The sequence below is a fragment of the Doryrhamphus excisus genome, linkage group LG2 (genome assembly GCF_037039965.1).
Source record: "Doryrhamphus excisus strain RoL-2023G ecotype Guam linkage group LG2, RoL_Dexc_Guam_v1.1, whole genome shotgun sequence".
Lineage (NCBI taxonomy): Eukaryota > Metazoa > Chordata > Actinopteri > Syngnathiformes > Syngnathidae > Doryrhamphus > Doryrhamphus excisus.
Window position 1 is genome coordinate 19,389,611 of NC_136358.1, and position 19,520 is coordinate 19,409,130.

A 19,520-nucleotide genomic window follows, 5' to 3' on the forward strand; every position below is an offset into this window, starting at 1 on the left:
GTATTACTTCAATCAAGTTTAATCAACATTATTGCCATGCTCAATATTTCATTACTTCATTCAATATTGAGCATGGCAATAAAGTTGTAAAAAAATACAATGAATAAAAAAGAGTGAGCAGTCCATAGATGTTTTACGGTTAACATTTTGTCACATTGTTTTAATAATAATGCATTGCTTTTATCAATATTTAATCACAACGTACAACGCTAATATGCTAGTAAATGTAAAACAGCACCCTCTGGTGGCTGACCACCGACTAGCGCTAATATGATAGTAAATGTAAAACAGCACACTCTGGTGGCTGAGGTGTAGAAGTGCAACCATCCAGTGTAGAGCGGCTCACTGTCCCCTAATTACCAAAAATACAATATTGAAGCCTTTCCCTTAAAAAAAAAAAAAACACCACAAGTGCTTCGTTTGTACTCATATTTAATATATTTCCACATGGGGGGGGGCAACAGCCATTTTTACAGCACAATTTGCATAATGTATCAATACCTCCTGTATACAATCACAAAACCAATAGACAGTAGAGTTCTCTTTACTTACAAGTGGAAAACAAAACAGACAGAGCAGAGCATCGTCTTTGTACAGTCAGCATATAATCATAATCATCATGAATAAATACCCCCGCGCCCCCAACCAATTGTTCTAGATCCTTCTCTACACTTCATTCTCTTTTTTTTTTCTCCTCTAATAGTAATCTGGACACAAAAATATTATGAGCCACCAACGAAACATGCAACATCCAGAGTGAGCACATTGAAGACTGTGTACTGCCCTCATGTGGTGAGTTTGCCGCGGTACAGCCAGAAAACGGAAGGACCTGTTGCTCCTTACTTAGCAAACAAACGGTGTTTGTTTTTTGTTTGTTTTTTAAAAAAAGGTGACGTATTTACACGGCTGGGTTGTTAAACGCGCGTGTTTGTGAAGCGACGACGCGTGGCGGGATTGAAACCATGTCGTTTAAAAAACCGCCCACGTTGACTTAAACCACAATGGGGACAAACAGTGTGTCTTTTTGGTCGTCGCTCAAAGTGAGGCCGGGAAATGACTAGGCGCTTTTATCGGAATATATATATATATATATATATATATTTTTTTTTTTTTCTCTTGTAAACGGAAAAAATTCACTGAGTTTCCTAACATAAAAGCATGATGTATAAAAAAGCCCACTACCACCTGTAAACACTCCCGCACGCATTGGGAATAAATAATACCTAATTCGATAAAAAAAACATAAAAAAAAGAAAAATGCATAAAAAGGGTCCGCATGTGACGTTTCAGTCTGGTGGGAATATGGTGCTTACTGCATAGAAACAACATGAACAAACCATGAAATATTCCGACGTTGCTTTGCCGCGCGATGTGTCGATATCGCCGGCTAATATCGGACCGCCGGGAGACGAAGGATCCCACATTTTACATTCAAGGAGGAAAAAGTGCTGAAAAAACCAAAGCTTTTGTTGCGGAGAAATAAAAACAATCATCTAGAGCTGATTGTCTGTGATAAAGATAGTCTTTTCTATATTTATACTATATGGATCTATGATAAATGGACAATAGGATTTTCTATGTACAGAGTGAACCAGACTGACACACACACACACACACACACACACACACACACACACTAATGACCAATTGAATATAATGCTAATCATCTCATAGAACTCTGTTTAAAGTGAACATGCGGCGTGGAATGCTAGGTAGTATGTGTGTGTGTGTGTGCGTGAAACTTGGTGCTTGTGGAGACCAGAAGAAGGGATGATATCCTAATATCATAATAGAAAAATAAATAATCATTGGCAAACGTGTGGGATGAAGGAGCGCGTGTGTGTCCCTGTATTTAGCGTGTGTGTTCTTGTACCTGCTTGATCGATCGGGCCGTCCCGTCGCCACTTCCTGTCACAACTGACTAAACGTGTCCGTCCATACAGGAAGCCCCGGTGCGGCCCTAGGAGTGAATCTGGGCGGTGCTGGCCAGCAGCTTGTGCCAGCTGACCACACGCTTGCGAAGGTCCACCTTGTCCAGCCACACGTACGCCTCGCCGATCAGCGTCTTCTTCATAAACTTGCCACCGTTGGACACCAGGAAGAGCTACAAGGACAAAAAGGAAGGTTATAAAAAGTAGAAGACCACCTTGTTGAACCTCGGGGTGGGGGTAGGGGGCGTCACCTGTAAGGAGTGCCCGGCGGGGTTCATGCAGAAGCGGAAGGTCTCGTTGAAGGACGGCTCGCGATCGTGGCGACACACCCTGGTCTTCTTCTTGATGATCCTCTTCTGGGTGGCGATGTTGACCACGTAGAGCTTCACGTACAGATCTGACAAAGAAGAAGAATAAGAAGAAGAACAATATGAATGAGAGCAACCTGAAGAAAAGGATGAAGACCAAGAAGGAGGAGAACAAGAAGAAGAGAATGAGGAACAAAAACAGCAAGAAGACCGAGAAGAATAACAGAAGAACACAAAGAAGACAAAAAAAATAGAAGGATGAAGGGCTGCACGGTGGAAAAGTGGTTAGCGAGCAGGCCTCACAGCTAGGAGACCTGGGTTCAATTCCACCCTCAGCCCTCCTCAGTTTTCTCCGGGTACTCCGGTTTCCTCCCACATTCCAAAAACATGCTAGGTTAATTAGCGACTCCAAATTGTCCATAGGTATGAATGTGAGTGTGAATGGTTGTTTGTCTATATGTACCCTGTGATTGGCTGGCCACCAGTCCAGGGTGTAGACAGTTGGGATAGGCTCCAGCGTGAGGATAAGCGGTAGAAAATGAATGAATGATGAAATAATTCCAACTGGGAGCATGTGTAGTACAATAGAGTAGTGTCCTACTGTACTGTACATGTACAGTATACAGTACATGTAGAGTATGTGTAGTAGGAGCACGTCTGAAATACCAGGCAGGTGGTCTGCAGTCTTGAACTTGTAGGTGATGTTACGACACTGAAGGATCTCCAGGACCAGGTGGTCTCCCTCCGTCCTCACCTCCTTCTTCAGGGCAATCTTGATCTCACCCATCACCTGGGACTTACCTGGACACGCACACACACACACAGTACATTATATTCATCTCATCTCCTATCCCATATGGTAGTACACATACACAGTATATTATATTATATACAGTAGTATACATACATACAGTATATTATATTCCTATCATATATGGTAGTATACATACAGTATATTATATTCCTATCATAGAAGGTAGTATACATACAGTATATTACATTATATTCCTATCATATACAGTAGTATACATACAGTATATTACATTCCTATTGTATATGGTAGTATACATATAGTATATTATATTCCTATTGTATATGGTAGTATACATACAGTATATTATATTCACAATGACATATTCAGTTCATCATGTATTTAGCAGTATTACAGTACCAGTACTGTATGTCATAAGGTTAAATCATGCATTAGGGTGAATTAATATTAATATGTGAATATGAATATAGTATCCGTAAATGAATATATGCATATGTGAATATGAATATAGTATGTGTACGTGAATATGAATATAGTATGTGTACGTGAATATGAATATAGTATGCATATGTGAATATGAAAGAAGTGTTACCATCTGAACCAGCCAGAGATGATTTCATCCCGTCTGTGCCGTTGGGAATCTTGCCACTAAAGACAAAAAACAATTGATGATGGGAATACGGGAATAGGCTTCCATACGTGATATTGTTGAGTATTTGTATCCAATATTTGGAGCACTTGGACTACTGTAATGAATGGGACTCACAATCGCGGCACCTGGAAGATGGCGCTATCCACCTCGTTGGTCTCCCCGTCCTCGTCCAGCAGGCTGTAGGCGCTGCCGCTCAGGCCGCTGTCCAGGGAGGCGGCGGTTAGGGGGGCGTCTCCTGATCGGTAGCTGGACCGGGCTGCATGGGGAGGGGCGGGGAGAAGACATCAACAAAGAGGGAGAACGGCGGCGATGCCAGGACGTGAAGGTGACAGGAAGTGACGTCACGAGTTAGCGGCGAGGACACGCTCATTCATATTCCATGATGAGTTCAACTTAATATTTCTTCTTTTCTCGGCTCGCTGCTCTGCGTTAGTAGCATCGGGGAGGGGGGGGTGGGACACGGGACTTTGGGGGTGGGCTCACCTCGGGTGACGGTCGGCCTCTCCTCCGACACGGCTTTCCTGAGGGTCAGGTGTCGGCCGTCTGCTCTGCTCCCATTGGCCGGCACCAGCGACGGGAGGGCGGGCAGCCAATCAGACTGAGCTCTCTGAATGGTGAGCACGCCCGCAACGCTGTGCCTCTGGGGGCCGGCTCGCTGGCCTGGCCGTGTTTGTTTTTTTTTAGGGGTGGGGGGGGTCAGCACCCGGGAGACAAAGTTTGTGGGTCAAAGTTGAAGATGGAGGGCAAGGACGAGGGGGGGGGTTAGGAGGAGCAAGATGGAGATTGAGAATCAATCGCATGCAAGCCCCTCCCACATGGGGGGTGATGCACAGGTGCATTGCGGGTCCTGTGGGGGGGGCGGGGTTTAGTGGGGTGGGGGGGGGGGGGGGTTTGCATGCACGGCCGTCCCACAGGAAGAGCCTCACAAATGTGCTGTTTTTGTTAGAAAAGAAAACCAGAGGAAGTTAAGGGAATCGGGGAGGAACGCAGCTTTCTTCTGTTTGTATTTTCAAAATAAAAGCTTCTACTCTGAATAAAAGTTCAGCTAAATACTCCAAGTTATGTTTCTTTTAGGATCTTTTCATCACTGCGCCAATTTAGTCGTTTTAAGCGAGCACGTCCGCCTCCTCGGCGTCAGTTAAAGGGGAAAATGGCGTCCTCTAGCGGCGAGCCTCGGCATTGTTTGTGTACAGAAGAGAAGCAATGAGTGGAAGTGGTGAGGGTGGGGAAGTGTGAGTGGGAACTGAAAAAAAAAAAGATGGCGGCCATGCTGCGTCAGGGTAGGTGGGGGGGGTTTATCTGCGTCTTGGTTTACTTGGTTGGAGGCGTTGAGGCGGCTGCTGAGGGCCGTCAACCGCTGTTGTTGTTGTTGTTGTTGTTATGGCAACGCCTCCACCACTCCCAGCGCCGCCCTCTTGACGGCGTTGCCATGCGGCGCTTTTGGTGGGGCGTGAGTGAGCGTGTTGCGTGTGTCCGTGGCGGGGGCTTTGGCTCTGGCCTTCGGACGGGGAAGGCTTGGATGTGCCGGGGCTACTGCAAGATTTCTCGAGGGGGGGCACCTGCGTGTCTAAAACAATCAGATTGAGCAAATTACCAAAATAAAGCGAGTAAGTTAGGTGGTTTAGTCGGGGCGGGGGGGGGGACTTCTACAGGACTTTGATTTGATCCAAAGCCTTCCGTGGCCACGCTGCCCTCTGGCAGAGCTGGGTTACCATGGCAACCAAGATGACAGACCACAGCGAAGCAATGTGTGGGCGGGCGGGTCGGTGGGGGGTGTGCAAACATGGAGCAGCGGGACGGGGACGAGTCAAGACGTGCGGTGTCCTACCCTTTGCCGGATCCGGAAAGATGCCGTGACTTCGGCTCTTGATCACCGACGACTTCGGGGAGTCCTGGTCGTGGGCGGAGCCCGCGGTCTTCGGGGACGAATGTGAGGAGGACTTGGAGGCGCCGTGTCGGCCCTGGTGGGAGCGCCGGTGGTGGTCCCCCTCCGTTTGCGGCTTAAGGGGGAGCCAGCGGGGGACGTTGTCCAGCTGGGCCGTGTTGGACAGGTCGATAAGGACCTGCAGACGGACACGGACATTTTTAGTCACCCGGGTGAAGGACCACCCAATGAAAACGGCCGCTTACCTCCCCCAGGAAGTCATTGGAGGAACACTTGTCGTAGTCCCACACGCTGACTTCCAGGGTCTTCTTCCTCAACTGAACACACACAGTCACATGTTCAACCAGCAGGGGGGGCACCACACTCTGGCCTGAGGATATCGAACCAACGGGACGGAACTAACAGAGACCACAATGAACTCAGACCCAACCCCCCCTTTGCTGCCTAAATGGGCTTCCTGTTAACGCCGAGACGCTCGTAATGGCAACATTGAAGCAGCCACTTGTGGGGGTTTGGGGGGGTGGGGGGGCCAAACTCAGGAAACGCTACCTGCTCCAGGTGGATGTTCTTGTAGATGACCGTCTGGTTCCACTCGGGGTTCAGGCTCTTGCCCGCATGTTTGGACCTCCTCTTGTTCTCAGCACTGGTGGGAGCAAGGAGGGACGGGGGTTTTGGGACCAGGGGAGACATTTGACTTAGATACATGACTTACATATAAAAAGCAGCACAGTGTTCTTAGTGTACTGGAAGTGGGGGGGGGGGGTCACTTGGGGGGGTGAGAATGAATGGGATGCACATTGTTAAGAAACAATGGCGGGGTCCAAAGTAAGGGCGTGCTACGTCTTTAAGAAGTAGTTTTCTTGGACCTTAAGCCCAGAAGGAGTCCAGTTAGCCGGTTAGCATCGTTAGCATCGTTAGCAGTGTGCAGGGTTAGTTGGGTTAAGACAAGGGTGACCTATATTTCATCATCATGAGCACTGCAGGGAACAACCATGGAACAAGTGTTCACTTGAATGGGTCAGAGGATTCCAGGATGGGGGACATTCCTGAGCTAGCAATGGTTGGGGGTAGAGATGCACGATATCTTTTTGGGGGTTTTTTTTCAAACCGATAACGATAACTTTATGATTTTTTTTTTTAAACGTTGGTTTAAGTGTCGTTTGTGCATATGTGGAGGTAAGCAGGACTCCTAATTAGTATGATGACATTCCGACTATTGCGTCACGACTAAAGGGAGAACCGCAGTGGAGAGAGGAGGGAGCCACCTGACGTAGCCCAGTAAGGTGCACTATACTCGGATACATGCACCGAGCAGCAGGACACAGTACATTATATTTATCTCTACTATCTACTATCCCATACGGGAGTACACATACACAGTATATTATATTCCTATCATATACTGTAGTACACATACATACAGTATATTATATTATATTCCTATCATACACTGTAGTACACAGTACAGTATATTATATTCCTATTATATATGGTAGTACACATACACAGTATATTATATTATATTCCTGTCATATACTGTAGTACACATACACAGTATATTATATTCCTGTCATATACTGTAGTACACATACATACAGTATATTCCATTCCTATCATATTCTGTAGTATACATACATACAGTATATTATAATATATTCCTATCATATACGATAGTATACAACCATACAGTATATTGTATTAATTCCTATCATATACTGTAGTACACATACACAGTATATTATATTCCTATCATATACTGTAGTACACATACAGTATATTATATTCCTATCATATACGATAGTACACATACAGTATATTATATTATGTTCCTATCATATACTGTAGTATACATACAGTATATTATATTATATTCCTATCATATACGGTAGTATACATAAGTATATTATATTATACTGTAGCATCATATAGCATTTGGTACAATTAGCACACAAGCTCAGGTGAAGTTACGACAGGCAGGAGAAAAAAGGAGCGCTTGATTCGCTCACCTATACAGAGTAATCATGACTCAATGGAGGCTGTTTTAATTGCTGGGTTGCCAGAGCTACTATTAACGGATTTATGGCCATAATTCCATGATATGGATATGGATGACTATCGTGCACCCCTAGCAGGGGATCAAACCAGCACAAAATGGAGTCACTCCTATTCCTGGTAAATAGAAAGCAATGCAGAGGCTGGCCATCGACTGAGGTTAGTGGGGACTGGATGTAGAGACTGGGGACTGGATGTAGAGACTGGGGACTGGATGTAGAGACTGGGGACTGGATGTAGAGACTGGGGACTGGATGTAGAGACCGTCACCAAACTGACAAAGTAAAAACACCAAAACCAAAGAGTGTCAAAATCCATCACATACCTGGCGTTCTGGACAACCATGACCTGACTGAGGGGGGGGTCCAGCATGCATTAAATATAGAGAACAACATACAAAACAAAAACAATAGTCAGAGGGAGTGAGTGTGCCAAAAAGGAGTAGAGGGAGGGGGGGGTCTGACTTCAGTGTGTAAGGGTGGGTGGGTTGGTTGGTTGGGGGGGGGCAGGAAAGCAAAATTCAACCCAAATGATGCTTCACTATGAAGAATATTCTTTAGTACGCCATTTTGGATGAAAGTTAACGGAACTTTCTGCAATAGAATAGAAAACGTTGTTGCCTCTCCCGTCTTAATTACCAGTGGAAGACGTGGATTTTGGGCGCTGACCCACTACCAAAAAAAAGTAGAGGGTATTATCCCTCCTCCAGGATTTCATCCAATGTTTTCCTCCATGTTCCTCCTTATACCAGCAGATGACTACCTTGAGTGCAATTACAGGCCCAGCGTATTGGTGTCATATTGCAGCTAAAGATTTTAACACCCCACAGAAGTGGGACTGGGGGGGGGGGGGGGGGGGGGGGGGGGGCGACAGCAAAGCATAGGCATTATCCGCATATTGATATGAAGCCAAAAAATAATGACTCTAGAAACTGAATGTGAATGGGAACAGTCAACTCAACAGTCAAGTAAAAAGGAAAAGGCTGCTTTGTTTATGGTTTGCTCATTACCCATAATCCTTACATGAGACATTAGCGTACGTCCATATACGTTCTCGACGTTCCCAATACATAAAAACAGAAAGCACTTAACGGGATGCACCTATTCGGGCGAGAGGCGAGAGGCGGCCAGCCAATCACAGGGCACATATAGACAAACAACCATTCACACTCACATTCATACCTATGGACAATTTGGAGTCGCTAATTAACCTAGCATGTTTTTGGAATGTGGGAGGAAACAGGAGTATTTGGAGAAAACCCACGCATGCACGGGGAGAACATGCAAACTCCACACAGAGATGGCCGAGGGTGGGATTGAACTCGGGTCTCCTAGCTGTGAGGTCGATGCGCTAACCACTCGACCACCGTGCAGCCAATTATTATTATTATTATTCATTCATTCATTCATTTTCTCCCGCTTATCCTCATGTGGGGTGCTGGAGCCTATCCCAGCTGTCTTCAGGCGAGAGGCGGGGTCCACCCTGGACTGGTGGCCAGCCAGCCAATCACAGGGCACATATAGACAAACAACCATTCACACTCACATTCATACCTAATGCTAATTTGGAGTCGCTAATTAACCTAGCATGTTTTTGGAATGTGGGAGGAAACCGGAGTACCCGGAGAAAACCCACGCATGCACGGGGAAATAGCCGAGGGTGGAATTGAACCCTAGGTCTGCGCGCTAACCACTCAACCGCCGTGCAGCCGGAATTGTTATTATTCTTCTTCTTATTATTAACATTGTTACACCAAAGATATACTACTAGCGTAGTGCATATCAGACTAGTGCTTAAAATAACCAACCATGTGTTGCATTTACGTTCTTGAATTAGCTGCATCTTTTTTTTAGCAGTTTTTATATCTTTAGAACCCCCAGAAAAGAGAAAGTCTCCTATAAGGATTGTGAATAACGGGCAAAATTCCCCCAAAATGTGCTTTTCCTTGAATTGGTATGAAATATGTTTGCACGTACCCTCGTCCCGGAAGGAGGTAGACCTTGACAAAGGGGTCCGAGTAGCCGTTGTTGTCACGCGGGGCGAGGTTTCGCGCTTGCAGGACATGGACGATCAGGTTGCCCAGCTGCTTGTCGTAGTGGATTTGAAGCTGCGGGGAGAAGATATTTCAGTTTTGTCGTGTTGTGACAGAAAAGGCAGGATCCTCACTGACCTGGATGTCGCCCGTGACGGGGTGCGAGGGGGTCTTGCTTCCATCTGAAGCCTGGGATGAACCCAAAAAATAAATTTTACTCGGGACGCTTGTTGACCAGAGCAAAATGGCGGCAGTTTTACGAGTGTCTCGCCTTGCTGCTGTGGCGTTTCTTGCCGACTGACGGCGACCCCGGCTGGGCGGGGCTGGACGTGGCCGAAGCGGTGCCGGCGGCAGCGGCGGTGGACGGAGCCTGCTGTTGGGACACCTTCTGCAGCTCCGCCGCCAGCTGCTTGGGGTCCACACCTGGAGATCTTGGCGGTCTCTCGGCTGCACAAAAACGATACAAAAAAACGAGTCATCGCCGCTTCTACACTCCAACCATGCAACCGCTCACTTTTGCTCTGCTCCTGGAAGTCCAGGCGCTCGGCTCCTTCAGACTCTGCCAGCATGTTGAGATCTCTGTGAGGTTAGACAGGACCAAAGCTCAGAAGATCCTCCACCATTAACACAGGAAATCAAACTTGTACTCACAGCCTGACGCACACGTCCGCGTCGCTACACGCGTGGCCCACCAGCACCTGCACCTCTTCGTAGGTTTTCCCCGTCAGGGGGATGCCGTTCCACTCCAGGACTTGCATTCCTGTTGGAGGAAGTTCACACCAGACTTATGGATCACAATTTTAAAGAGACGGATACAGGTTATGATGAAAAACAGGTTATTATGACAATAACAAACAAATCCACAGCAATGCAATCTTGGTGGCGGCAAAATAAAAAGAATTAAACCCGTATAAAAGTCCCACTCCAGACTGAGTAGTCCTTCTAGGTCCTAGTGGGTCACACAGCACAGCAAAGCCAAGCCCAGACTTACACGGCCTGAAGCAGCTCATCAGCAGCGTCCTCTGCTTGCGTCGCACTGCACGCATGGTACACACAAGTTAGCAAGAATACACGATGTCGCCCGTCTTCACACCCGCAGGCGTTGGAGATGTCCTCGACACGCAGCCCGACGCAGGAAGTGGGAAGCGGCTTCCAGTAACAGGGATAAAATGCTTTGCACTTGTGTAATTTATTGAGACAAGGAAGGAGGGATTGGAACCGTCATTCCACAGATTATTACTCTGAACGGGCTGCCGTAGACAGGAAGTAGATAGGAAGACATCCAAGCAGGAAAAACTCAAATATCCTCCATCATATTTACAATAAGTACATAGAAAAGTATGCTTATTATATACTGTACTATTATTAGTAGCTAATTAAACACACTTTGGTGACCGTTTTATTACAGTACGTCTTATTAATATTATAAAATGTACAATCAAAGCTGTACAGTCATTTATCCATTAATTGAACCACAGCTCCCCGGTTCTGGCAGCACTCGTGCAATATACAGTGCATCCGGAAAGTATTCACAGCACTTCACTTTTTCTACATTTTGTCATGTTACAGCCTCATTCCAAACTGAATTAAATTAATCTCTTACCTCAAAATTCTACACAAAATACTCCATTATGACAATGTGAAAAAAGGTTTTGAATTTATTAAAAATAGAAAACAAAAAAATCACATTTACAAACTGAGCGATCGGGGAAGAAGGGCCTTAGTCAGGGAGGTGACCAAGGCCCCGATGGTCACTCTGTCAGAGCTCCAGCGTTCCTCTGTGGAGAGAGGAGAGCCTTCCAGAAGGACAACCATCTCTGCAGCAATCCACCAATCAGGCCTGTATGGTAGAGTGGCCAGACGAAAGCCACTCCTTAGTAAAAGGAACATGGCAGCCCGTCTGGAATTTGCCAAAAAGCACCTGAATGACTCTCAGACCATGAGAAACAAAATTCTCTGGTCTGATGGCTTTCGTCTGGCCACTCTACCATACAGGCCTGATTGGTGGATTGCTGCAGAGATGGTTGTCCTTCTGGAAGGCTCTCCTCTCTCCACAGAGGAACGCTGGAGCTCTGACAGAGTGACCATCGGGGCCTTGGTCACCTCCCTGACTAAGGCCCTTCTTCCCCGATCGCTCAGTTTAGAAGGCCGGCCAGCTCTAGGAAGAGTCCTGGTGGTTCCAAACGTCTTCCATTTACGAATAATGGAGGCCACTGAGCTCATTGGGACCTTCAAAGCAGCAGAAATGTTTCTGTATCCTTCCCCAGATTTGTGCCTCAAGACAATCCTGTCTCGCAGGTCTACAGACAGTTCTTTTGACTTCATGCTTGGTGTTTGTGCTCTGACATGCACAGTCAACTGTGGGACCTTATATAGACAGTTATTATATTTCCAAATCATGTCCAATCAACTGAATTTACTGCAGGTGGACTCCAATTAAGCTGTAGAAAGATCTCAAGGATGATCAGTGGAAAAAAGATGCACCTGAGCTCAATTTTGAGCTTCATGGCAAAGGCTGTGAATACTTATGTAAATGTGATTTTTTTGTTTTCTATTTTTAATAAATTCAAAACATGTAAAAAAAAACCCTTTTTCACATTGTCATAATGGAGTATTTTGTGTAGAATTTTGAGGTAAGAGATTAATTTAATTCAGTTTGGAATGAGGCTGTAACATGACAAAATGTAGAAAAAGTGAAGCGCTGTGAATACTTTCCGGATGCACTGTATATCAATGTTTCAGAAAATAGGCTGAAATGCGAAGGATGAAAATGACATAAGAGGTGGAAAAACAGGAAGCGCAAAGACTATTGCTTGCCCACACACACTCCCACGCCCCCACCCCCCACAGACAGATGGTCTAAGGCGCCAATGGTCCGGTGTCATTCTGGTCCCATCTCAGCATCCATACATCAGCACACATGGCAGCATAAGAAAGGCCGAGGTCTCGCCTGGCCCATAAAGTCCTGACATGTTCAATGTGACGCCACGCTGACAATAAAAGGCCGAATCGCCGGGCAGACGGATGACTCCGCACGCCGTCTCCGCTGTGTTGGAATCAATAACGCCTCCTGCAATGTGCTGCTGTTAATGTTGTAGCGCGCCACACTTCATTCTGGCGGCAGCGTGCGGGGCTGCAAGAAAGGTCGTTTATCTTTTAGGTCAGTGGGCCCCCCCCCAACCTTTTTGAGGCCACGGACCAGCTTGTTTCTGTCAAATCTCTGACAGAGCACAACAACCATTCACACTCACATTCATACCTATGGACAATTTGGAGTGGCTAATTAACCTAGCATGTTTTTGGAATGTGGGAGGAAACTGGAGTACCCGGAGAAAACCCACGCATGCACGGGGAGAACATGCAAACTCCACACAGAGATGGCCGAGGGTGGAATTGAACCCTGGTCTCTTAGCTGTGAGGTCTGCGCGCTAACCACTTCCGCCGTGCAGCCTGGTTATAAAACATTCATTCATTCATTTTCTATCCTCACAAGGGGGGGTGCTGGAGCCTATCCCAGCTGTCTTGGGGCGAGAGGCGGGGTCCACCCTGGACTGGTGGCCAGCCAATCACAGGGCACATATAGACAAACAACCATTCACACTCACATTCATACCTATGGACAATTTGGAGTCGCCAATTAACCTAGCATGTTTTTGGAATGTGGGAGGAAACCGGAGTGCAGTACAGAGGGTGGGATTGAACGCGGGTCTCCTAGCTGTGACGTCTGCGCGCTAACCACTCGTCCACCGTGCAGCCCGGTTATAAAACAATGAAAAACCAAATAACTCAATGAAAATTGCCGACTCACCTTCAAGAATTTTCCCCGTTTGTTCGGCGGCTCCGCCTGGTAGAACTTTGGCAACGTAGGCGCCGATGTCTCCGTTGCTGCCGGGCACATCTTTGCCGCCGACTACTCGGATACCCAGACCGTTCCCTGATGTGAAGAAAGAAGAGAACCACGACGGCTCCATTTTAGTCCACATGGTCAAAACCTCCATTTGTCCGGTTAGTTACATAAGCTAACTGCGAGTGTGATAATCCTGCGCCATTTTGAGCGTAGCAATAGCTGCGGGGGGAGAGGGGGGGCGGGAGCCAAACGGAATGGGATGCCAGGAAAAGCTTTGAGAAAGCACCAAGACTGACCGACTGATGATGGATCGCCGTGACAAAGGCGGGTGTTAGGAGTTAGCTTACCTGAGACACTGCGGTCTTTAGGGTCTCTCTGCAGCTTGACCCTGAGGTGAGGGAAGGGGTAGTAGGGCCCTTTACCCTGTGTAACCATGTAACAATCATACGTTACGTACTGGTTACGCGGTACAAATCCAGATGGTGTTTATTTGTACGTATAATAATATCACCTGTCTTTTCTCCTGTCCATTCTCCAAGCGTCCGTCCCTGGGCTTGTCAAACCAGTCGGTCTCCTCTCGTCTCAGGTGGTAGGCTGGTAAACAAGAAGCAGAAGAACGTGTAACAACACGCTAAACGGGAAATTGATGCATGCCATTAATTCATGGGAAAAACCAACGCAGATTTAATACTGCTTCATGTTCCTGTGAATGAGGATGAAACGGTTTTTCACTGCAGTACAGCAATATATTGTAGTTACACATGAGGTATTAGTACACTGTAGTGTTATTTAAACCTACATCATACAAAAGCTGGGTATGCATTTTATCGGCTAACCTAACATGCATGTCCTTTTTCTAAGATTAATATGACAAATATGATGAATCGTGGCTCAAGTCAGTGGAAAACATTCCGGTATCATGTGGATGTAGAGTTAATAGATGTTAATAATAGTGTTGGGAACTAATACTCTACCCTTGGCCGCATCGTCTCTGCTCAAAGGCATCAGGGAATCGCTTAGGGCTGCAATCAAGGCAAACGTGTTTACACTCGGATCCATAACAATCTATCAATAACAAATTTGATATTATGATGCATTCAAGAACACATTGCGGGGAGCTGTTTGGTTTTTGATAAACATTCTTGAACATGAACAGCCCTTGAATTAAATATCTGCGGTATAATACACAAGTAGGAAGTAGAATAGAGAGATATTTATGATTGAATATATTGGGAAATGCTGTAGCAGTAGCATAGCAACAGGCTAACAGGTCAAAGTACGCCAACATGCAATTATTTATGACAAGACATGCAAGTTCAGACGTATGTTTTTGATAAATATTCTTCAACATGAACAGCCCTTGAACTAAATATCTGCACTATAATACACAAGCAGGAAGTAGAATAGAGAGATATTTATGATTGAATATATTGGGGAATGTTATTAAATGTATGTAGCAGTAGCATAGCAACAGGCTAACAGGTCAAAGTGCGCCAACATGCAATTATGTATGACAAGACATGCAAGTTCAGACGTATATTCTTGAACATGAACAGCCCTTGAAATCAATATCTGCAGTATAATACACAAGCAGGAAGTAGAATAGAGAGATATTTATGATTGAATATATTGGGAAATGCTGTTGAATGTATGTAACAGTAGCCTATCAACAGGCCGTCTATTTGTATTTGCTGGTACGTGTCCTTTCTACTGTTAGCAAACAGCATGACTTTAGTTTTATTTAGGTTCAAGGGCAATCTATTATCATCAAAGCATCTTTTTAGTCTCACCATTTCTTCTCTGCCCTTTCTAATGATTTAGTCTGCACTCCCTAAAGAACAAAAAGCAGTGGTATCATCCGCAAATAATACCAGCTTTATGTCTTTCGTAACTTTGGAGATATCATTGATATGATCTGAAATAAAAGTTCCAAACAGCGTATTTGTGTACATACTAAGCCCCGAGTGGAGGAGAACACCTCCCACACAGTGTAGCTGGAACACACATGCAGACGACCATCAGTGGATAATGTTACATCATATCTGAAGTAGAGAGACGGAAGCATGCGCATGCATCGAGGTGCATTCAAAGAGCATGCAGAAGAAGACATTTTGATACGAGAGTAAGACACAGTAAATGCATGCAAGAACATAAAGGTAGTCTAACGTGTGTGTTCTTTACCTTCGCTATCCGACATGGTGCCCTGAAGGTCATCCAGTAGCACATACCCCCTACCCCTGCTCGCTTCCTCCCTCATGTGCTGCTGCTGCTGCGAGTCCTGCAACGACAGGCAAGACCCAAACTGGTCCCTGGAGTCGGCCGAGATGGGCGGCAGCGGTCCGGCCGAAGCGCGGGCCATGCCCATGGGCTGCCCGACCGGGCTCAGGGGGCTCTCTTCCTCAGAGTTCTGCGCCACGATGGGTATCCTCCCGCGCCCACTTTGCACGATGGGCAGGCTGGTGGGTTTGGCACGACCGGAGGGCGTTTGGAAACTGGAACCGTCCGAGGAGGCTTCGCCGTCGCCTTTGAGTCTCAGCGAGGAGCTGGAAGGGTCTCTTTTGATGGACAAGTCCAGTCCGTAGCAGGACGTGGGCCTTGATGACGGTCTTGAGCGGCTACCACTGGGATAAGCCGAGTCTAAGCCCAAGCTCTGGCCCAGGTTTAGCGAACCAGCCAAGTTAGCCCCCAAGGTGGACCCTAAGTATTTTTGCTGCTCTGCGATATTCTTACGAAGACCAAAGGTGATCTCATCCTGCATGAGTCGGCTGGATCTTGGGGAAGAACCGCTGGTGGAACCCAAATAACTGGTATAGTCCAAGTCCAGACCTCTGCTTTCAGTAACAGAGGAATACTTGGAGGAGAGCTTGGGATCCAATAACGGGGTCTTGTGTTTTTGGTACAACATGGATGCTGGGAGTTGTTTCGCTGCCTGCTTCTCCAGAGTCAGTCGACTGATGCTGTATTTTTCCGACTTGGGATAGTGTCTTTGGGAGTAGCTGGAGACGCCGGAGCTCGGGGTGTAGTAGTGCTGGGAGAGCCCCGTCAGTGGGTCTAAGCTTTCCGTCCCGCCTGTGCTTCTCCTGAACTCTTGCTTGAGCTGCTGCTTCAGGAGCTTCAGCTCGTAGGGCTCCTCCATGGGATCCTCCTCATCTGGGGTTTTTCCGTATGTATGCAGCCTGGAGGTGGACCCCAGATAGTCAGTTGACCCAAGGTCGGCGGCACTGCGGTGGAGCAGCTTCTCCGCTTTGGCTAATTCTCTTTCGGCGAGACTATAAGACGCGGACAGACCCGTGGAGCTCGAAGCTAGCTCTGCGGCGTCTTCCAGGAGAAGGTAGCTCCTCGGTGTGTGGTGATCAAGGTCGGCGTAGTAGGAATCGGAGACCGTGGACATGGGGCTGTCTGCTATGCTTCCGACCTCCAAGGCTCTGAGGTCCAGGTGGTTGCCGTATTTGTCGTATTTCACACCGAGGTAAGACGACGACGCGGGATCAGGCTGGCGGCTGATGACGTCGTATTTGGTGGAATCCAGTTCTGACAGGAGAGCGGCTTGCCTGGCGGCCTTCTGCTGCAGCAGGAGCATCTGTTGGTAGCTTTGCTGCTGGGAGCTGGTGAGTGAGGGGACCGACGAGTAGATGGAATGAGACTGGTAGGACTGGGGGGTCTGGTAGAGCGACTGCTGGTATGGGCCTTGAGAGTATTGGTACTGGGAGTATTTTCCATATTCGTGTTTAGTTTGAGGTGGGACAAAGTCGTCCAATTCCGACTGAGGTGCCGTTCTCGGACGTTCCAGACCGTGGCTGTCAATTTCCTCATCTTCGCCGTCTTCATGTCCACCTCTAGCCTCTCGGATGTTGCTAACCTCGCTGTCCGACATATAATCTCGGTCTTCAGCCACACTCTGTAAATAAGCCCTCTCTCTCTTCTCTCGTTCCTTCAGCAGGACGTCTTTCCTCCGATTGATTCCCATTTCCAGGTACCTCAGCTTGGCGTCGATCTCTTTCTCCTCCTCGTCCAGCTCCGCTTGTCTTTTGCGGAGTTTGGACGACTCGCGCTCCACCAGGTCGAGCTCACGGTCGATGTCTTGCAGGATCTTGGCGCGCGCCATGTTTGAATTGCGGCACATTCTTCGGCGAGCGGAACCGGTGGAATACGCCGTCTGTGCACCGGATGTGGACTCATCCTCTGAGGGGGGGTTGGGGAGAGTCCTCTTCACCTTCTTTTGGGTGCCGGTAGGCGTGCCGCCTGAGCCCTTCCCCTGCAAAACACCAAGTCATGTGACATTAATGTTAAGTGAAGTGATTAAGTCAAGTGAATTGAACGGATTGTACTCACGGTTTCGCCACATTGGGTACCAGATATTGCCCTTTCTTCTCCTGTCGGACTCATGGGTTTGGGGTCAGACATAGATCTCTGCATGGGCTTTGGTCCCCTTGGACTTCCTGGAGAGACGTTTATTGGGTCCGTGCTTCCTCTTAGCTTCTGAGGGCTTTTATCGCCCAGCGACTTGTCATACGATACAAACTCAAGCGACTTGCTCGGCGAAATGCACGGCGATAAAGGAGAGTAGAGAACATTGGCAGACTTAGACGGGGCCTGAAGCGTGGAGGACTCTGCTTTGAGGTTAGACTGACTGATGTCCAAGGGGGTGAGACGTTTCTTCGGCGACGTCCTCTCCGAGTCGGAGAGTTCCATTCTCGTGTCCATGATGATGTTTCCATCGGTGTCTGTTTGGATGGAAATCTCAGTGTGAGCTTGGAGAGACATTTCGGAATTGCCTCCTCCTCGGTCTCCCCTGGCGGTGCGCGGACGGTTCTGCCGGCTTCTCTGAGCCTCCCATTCCTCTTGATCTTCATCGTCGGTCTGAACGCAACTGTCGACGCTCTTTTTGACGCTCTTCTTTTTCCTCCCCGCTGTGTACGCTTTGCTTAGCGTCTCGTCCTCTTCATCCGTTTGACATCCGCTATCTGTGATTTTTCTGGACAGCACTGTGCCATCAGGACCCAAGACCACGGCCTCTTGGACACCGTTCCCGAGTCCCATATCGCCACCTGGGTACATCTGACGAAGCTTTTGCTCTTCCAGTTGTATGCGGAGTTGCTCTTGGAGTCTTTGAATTTGCTCAAGCTGCTGCTGTTGCTGAGCGTAGGTTTCCTTTTGCATCATGAGGTGAGCTTGCCTCTCCTCTTCCTGCTGGGTCAGGATCTGCTGCTTCATGACCTGCAGCTCTTCCAGCTCCTTCTGCACCAGCAGTTGCTCTTGCTCCCGAAAACGCTGAATCTCCTGACGTTCCCATTCCAGCTCTTCGGCCAGGCGTTGCTGCTTTAGTTTTTCCATTTCCAGCCTTTCACGCTCGGCCTGATACTGGCCGTCGCCTGGAACCATGGGTGAGGAAAGAGCCTCCAGTGAGGCGGCGATCGCCTCCAGTGACGCATCCGTGTAGGTGTCAAGGGTTAACGAGGTTGTCGCTGGGGTGACGCAATTCCCAGTAGCATCCTCCTTGGTTAGCTCCAGGTTCAGAGGGCCGTCGCCTTGCTCCGCCGATGTAGTAATGGACACGGTGGACAGGAAACTGTGCGATCGTGTCAGTGGTAAACTCTGGAGATCCGACAGCGAAGGCATGGTGTCGCTGGTGTGCATACTTGATTGACTGTTGTATGACGTACAAAATATGGACCCTGGTTGAGTTGTTATTGCATATGTGGATGGAACCGGTGCAGCAACGGAGGAATAAACCACCCCGTTTGATGACCTCAGGACACTACTTGTACCAAAAAGAGGTCCGACGCCACTTGTTACTCTGGCTTGGGAATAAGGAGGGATTGTCATTCCTGAATATGTCCCTTTCTTGGAGTAGTCCACTGCTTCACCTGTTGGGAATAATAATAATAATAATAATAATAAAAAACATTAGTTGAAGCCATATCATTTAGTTGAATTAAATGAAGTGAGCCATTGCTTACCCAAATCATAAAGCGATGAAAAAAAAGGTGGAAAAAAAAGCTCCCAAAGTATAAACAATAAATACAGAAAGAGCATGCAAG

At 47.4% G+C, this 19,520-nt stretch overlaps 1 protein-coding gene across 9 annotated transcripts in view; it reads right to left on the reverse strand.

The window, feature by feature from the left end:
• Nucleotides 1-1,075: 1,075 nt before the first annotated feature.
• The window catches only part of pcloa (piccolo presynaptic cytomatrix protein a), a 36,297-nt gene continuing 17,852 nt past the window's right edge, over nucleotides 1,076-19,520 (reverse strand). For 3 of the 9 annotated variants that reach the window (XM_078787417.1, XM_058078661.2, XM_058078663.2), the window contains exons 6-26: nucleotides 17,812-19,346; nucleotides 15,661-17,734; nucleotides 14,454-14,501; nucleotides 13,991-14,073; nucleotides 13,827-13,902; nucleotides 13,441-13,566; nucleotides 10,284-10,392; nucleotides 10,147-10,211; nucleotides 9,904-10,079; nucleotides 9,771-9,821; nucleotides 9,577-9,707; nucleotides 7,926-7,952; nucleotides 6,098-6,191; nucleotides 5,794-5,865; nucleotides 5,492-5,726; nucleotides 4,147-4,323; nucleotides 3,778-3,919; nucleotides 3,604-3,659; nucleotides 2,906-3,040; nucleotides 2,183-2,328; nucleotides 1,076-2,104 (exon numbers count right to left, since the gene is read on the reverse strand). In XM_078787417.1, the coding sequence (XP_078643543.1) occupies nucleotides 1,961-2,104; nucleotides 2,183-2,328; nucleotides 2,906-3,040; nucleotides 3,604-3,659; nucleotides 3,778-3,919; nucleotides 4,147-4,323; nucleotides 5,492-5,726; nucleotides 5,794-5,865; nucleotides 6,098-6,191; nucleotides 7,926-7,952; nucleotides 9,577-9,707; nucleotides 9,771-9,821; nucleotides 9,904-10,079; nucleotides 10,147-10,211; nucleotides 10,284-10,392; nucleotides 13,441-13,566; nucleotides 13,827-13,902; nucleotides 13,991-14,073; nucleotides 14,454-14,501; nucleotides 15,661-17,734; nucleotides 17,812-19,346 (5,702 nt within the window). In that variant the 3' untranslated portion in view covers nucleotides 1,076-1,960. Of the gene's footprint in view, nucleotides 2,105-2,182; nucleotides 2,329-2,905; nucleotides 3,041-3,603; nucleotides 3,660-3,777; nucleotides 3,920-4,146; nucleotides 5,231-5,491; nucleotides 5,727-5,793; nucleotides 5,866-6,097; nucleotides 6,192-7,925; nucleotides 7,953-9,576; nucleotides 9,708-9,770; nucleotides 9,822-9,903; nucleotides 10,080-10,146; nucleotides 10,212-10,283; nucleotides 10,393-13,440; nucleotides 13,567-13,826; nucleotides 13,903-13,990; nucleotides 14,074-14,453; nucleotides 14,502-15,660; nucleotides 17,735-17,811; nucleotides 19,347-19,520 lie in introns of those variants that run through there. The other 6 variants (XM_078787409.1, XM_078787415.1, XM_058078662.2 and 3 more) reach the window with 6 other exon arrangements.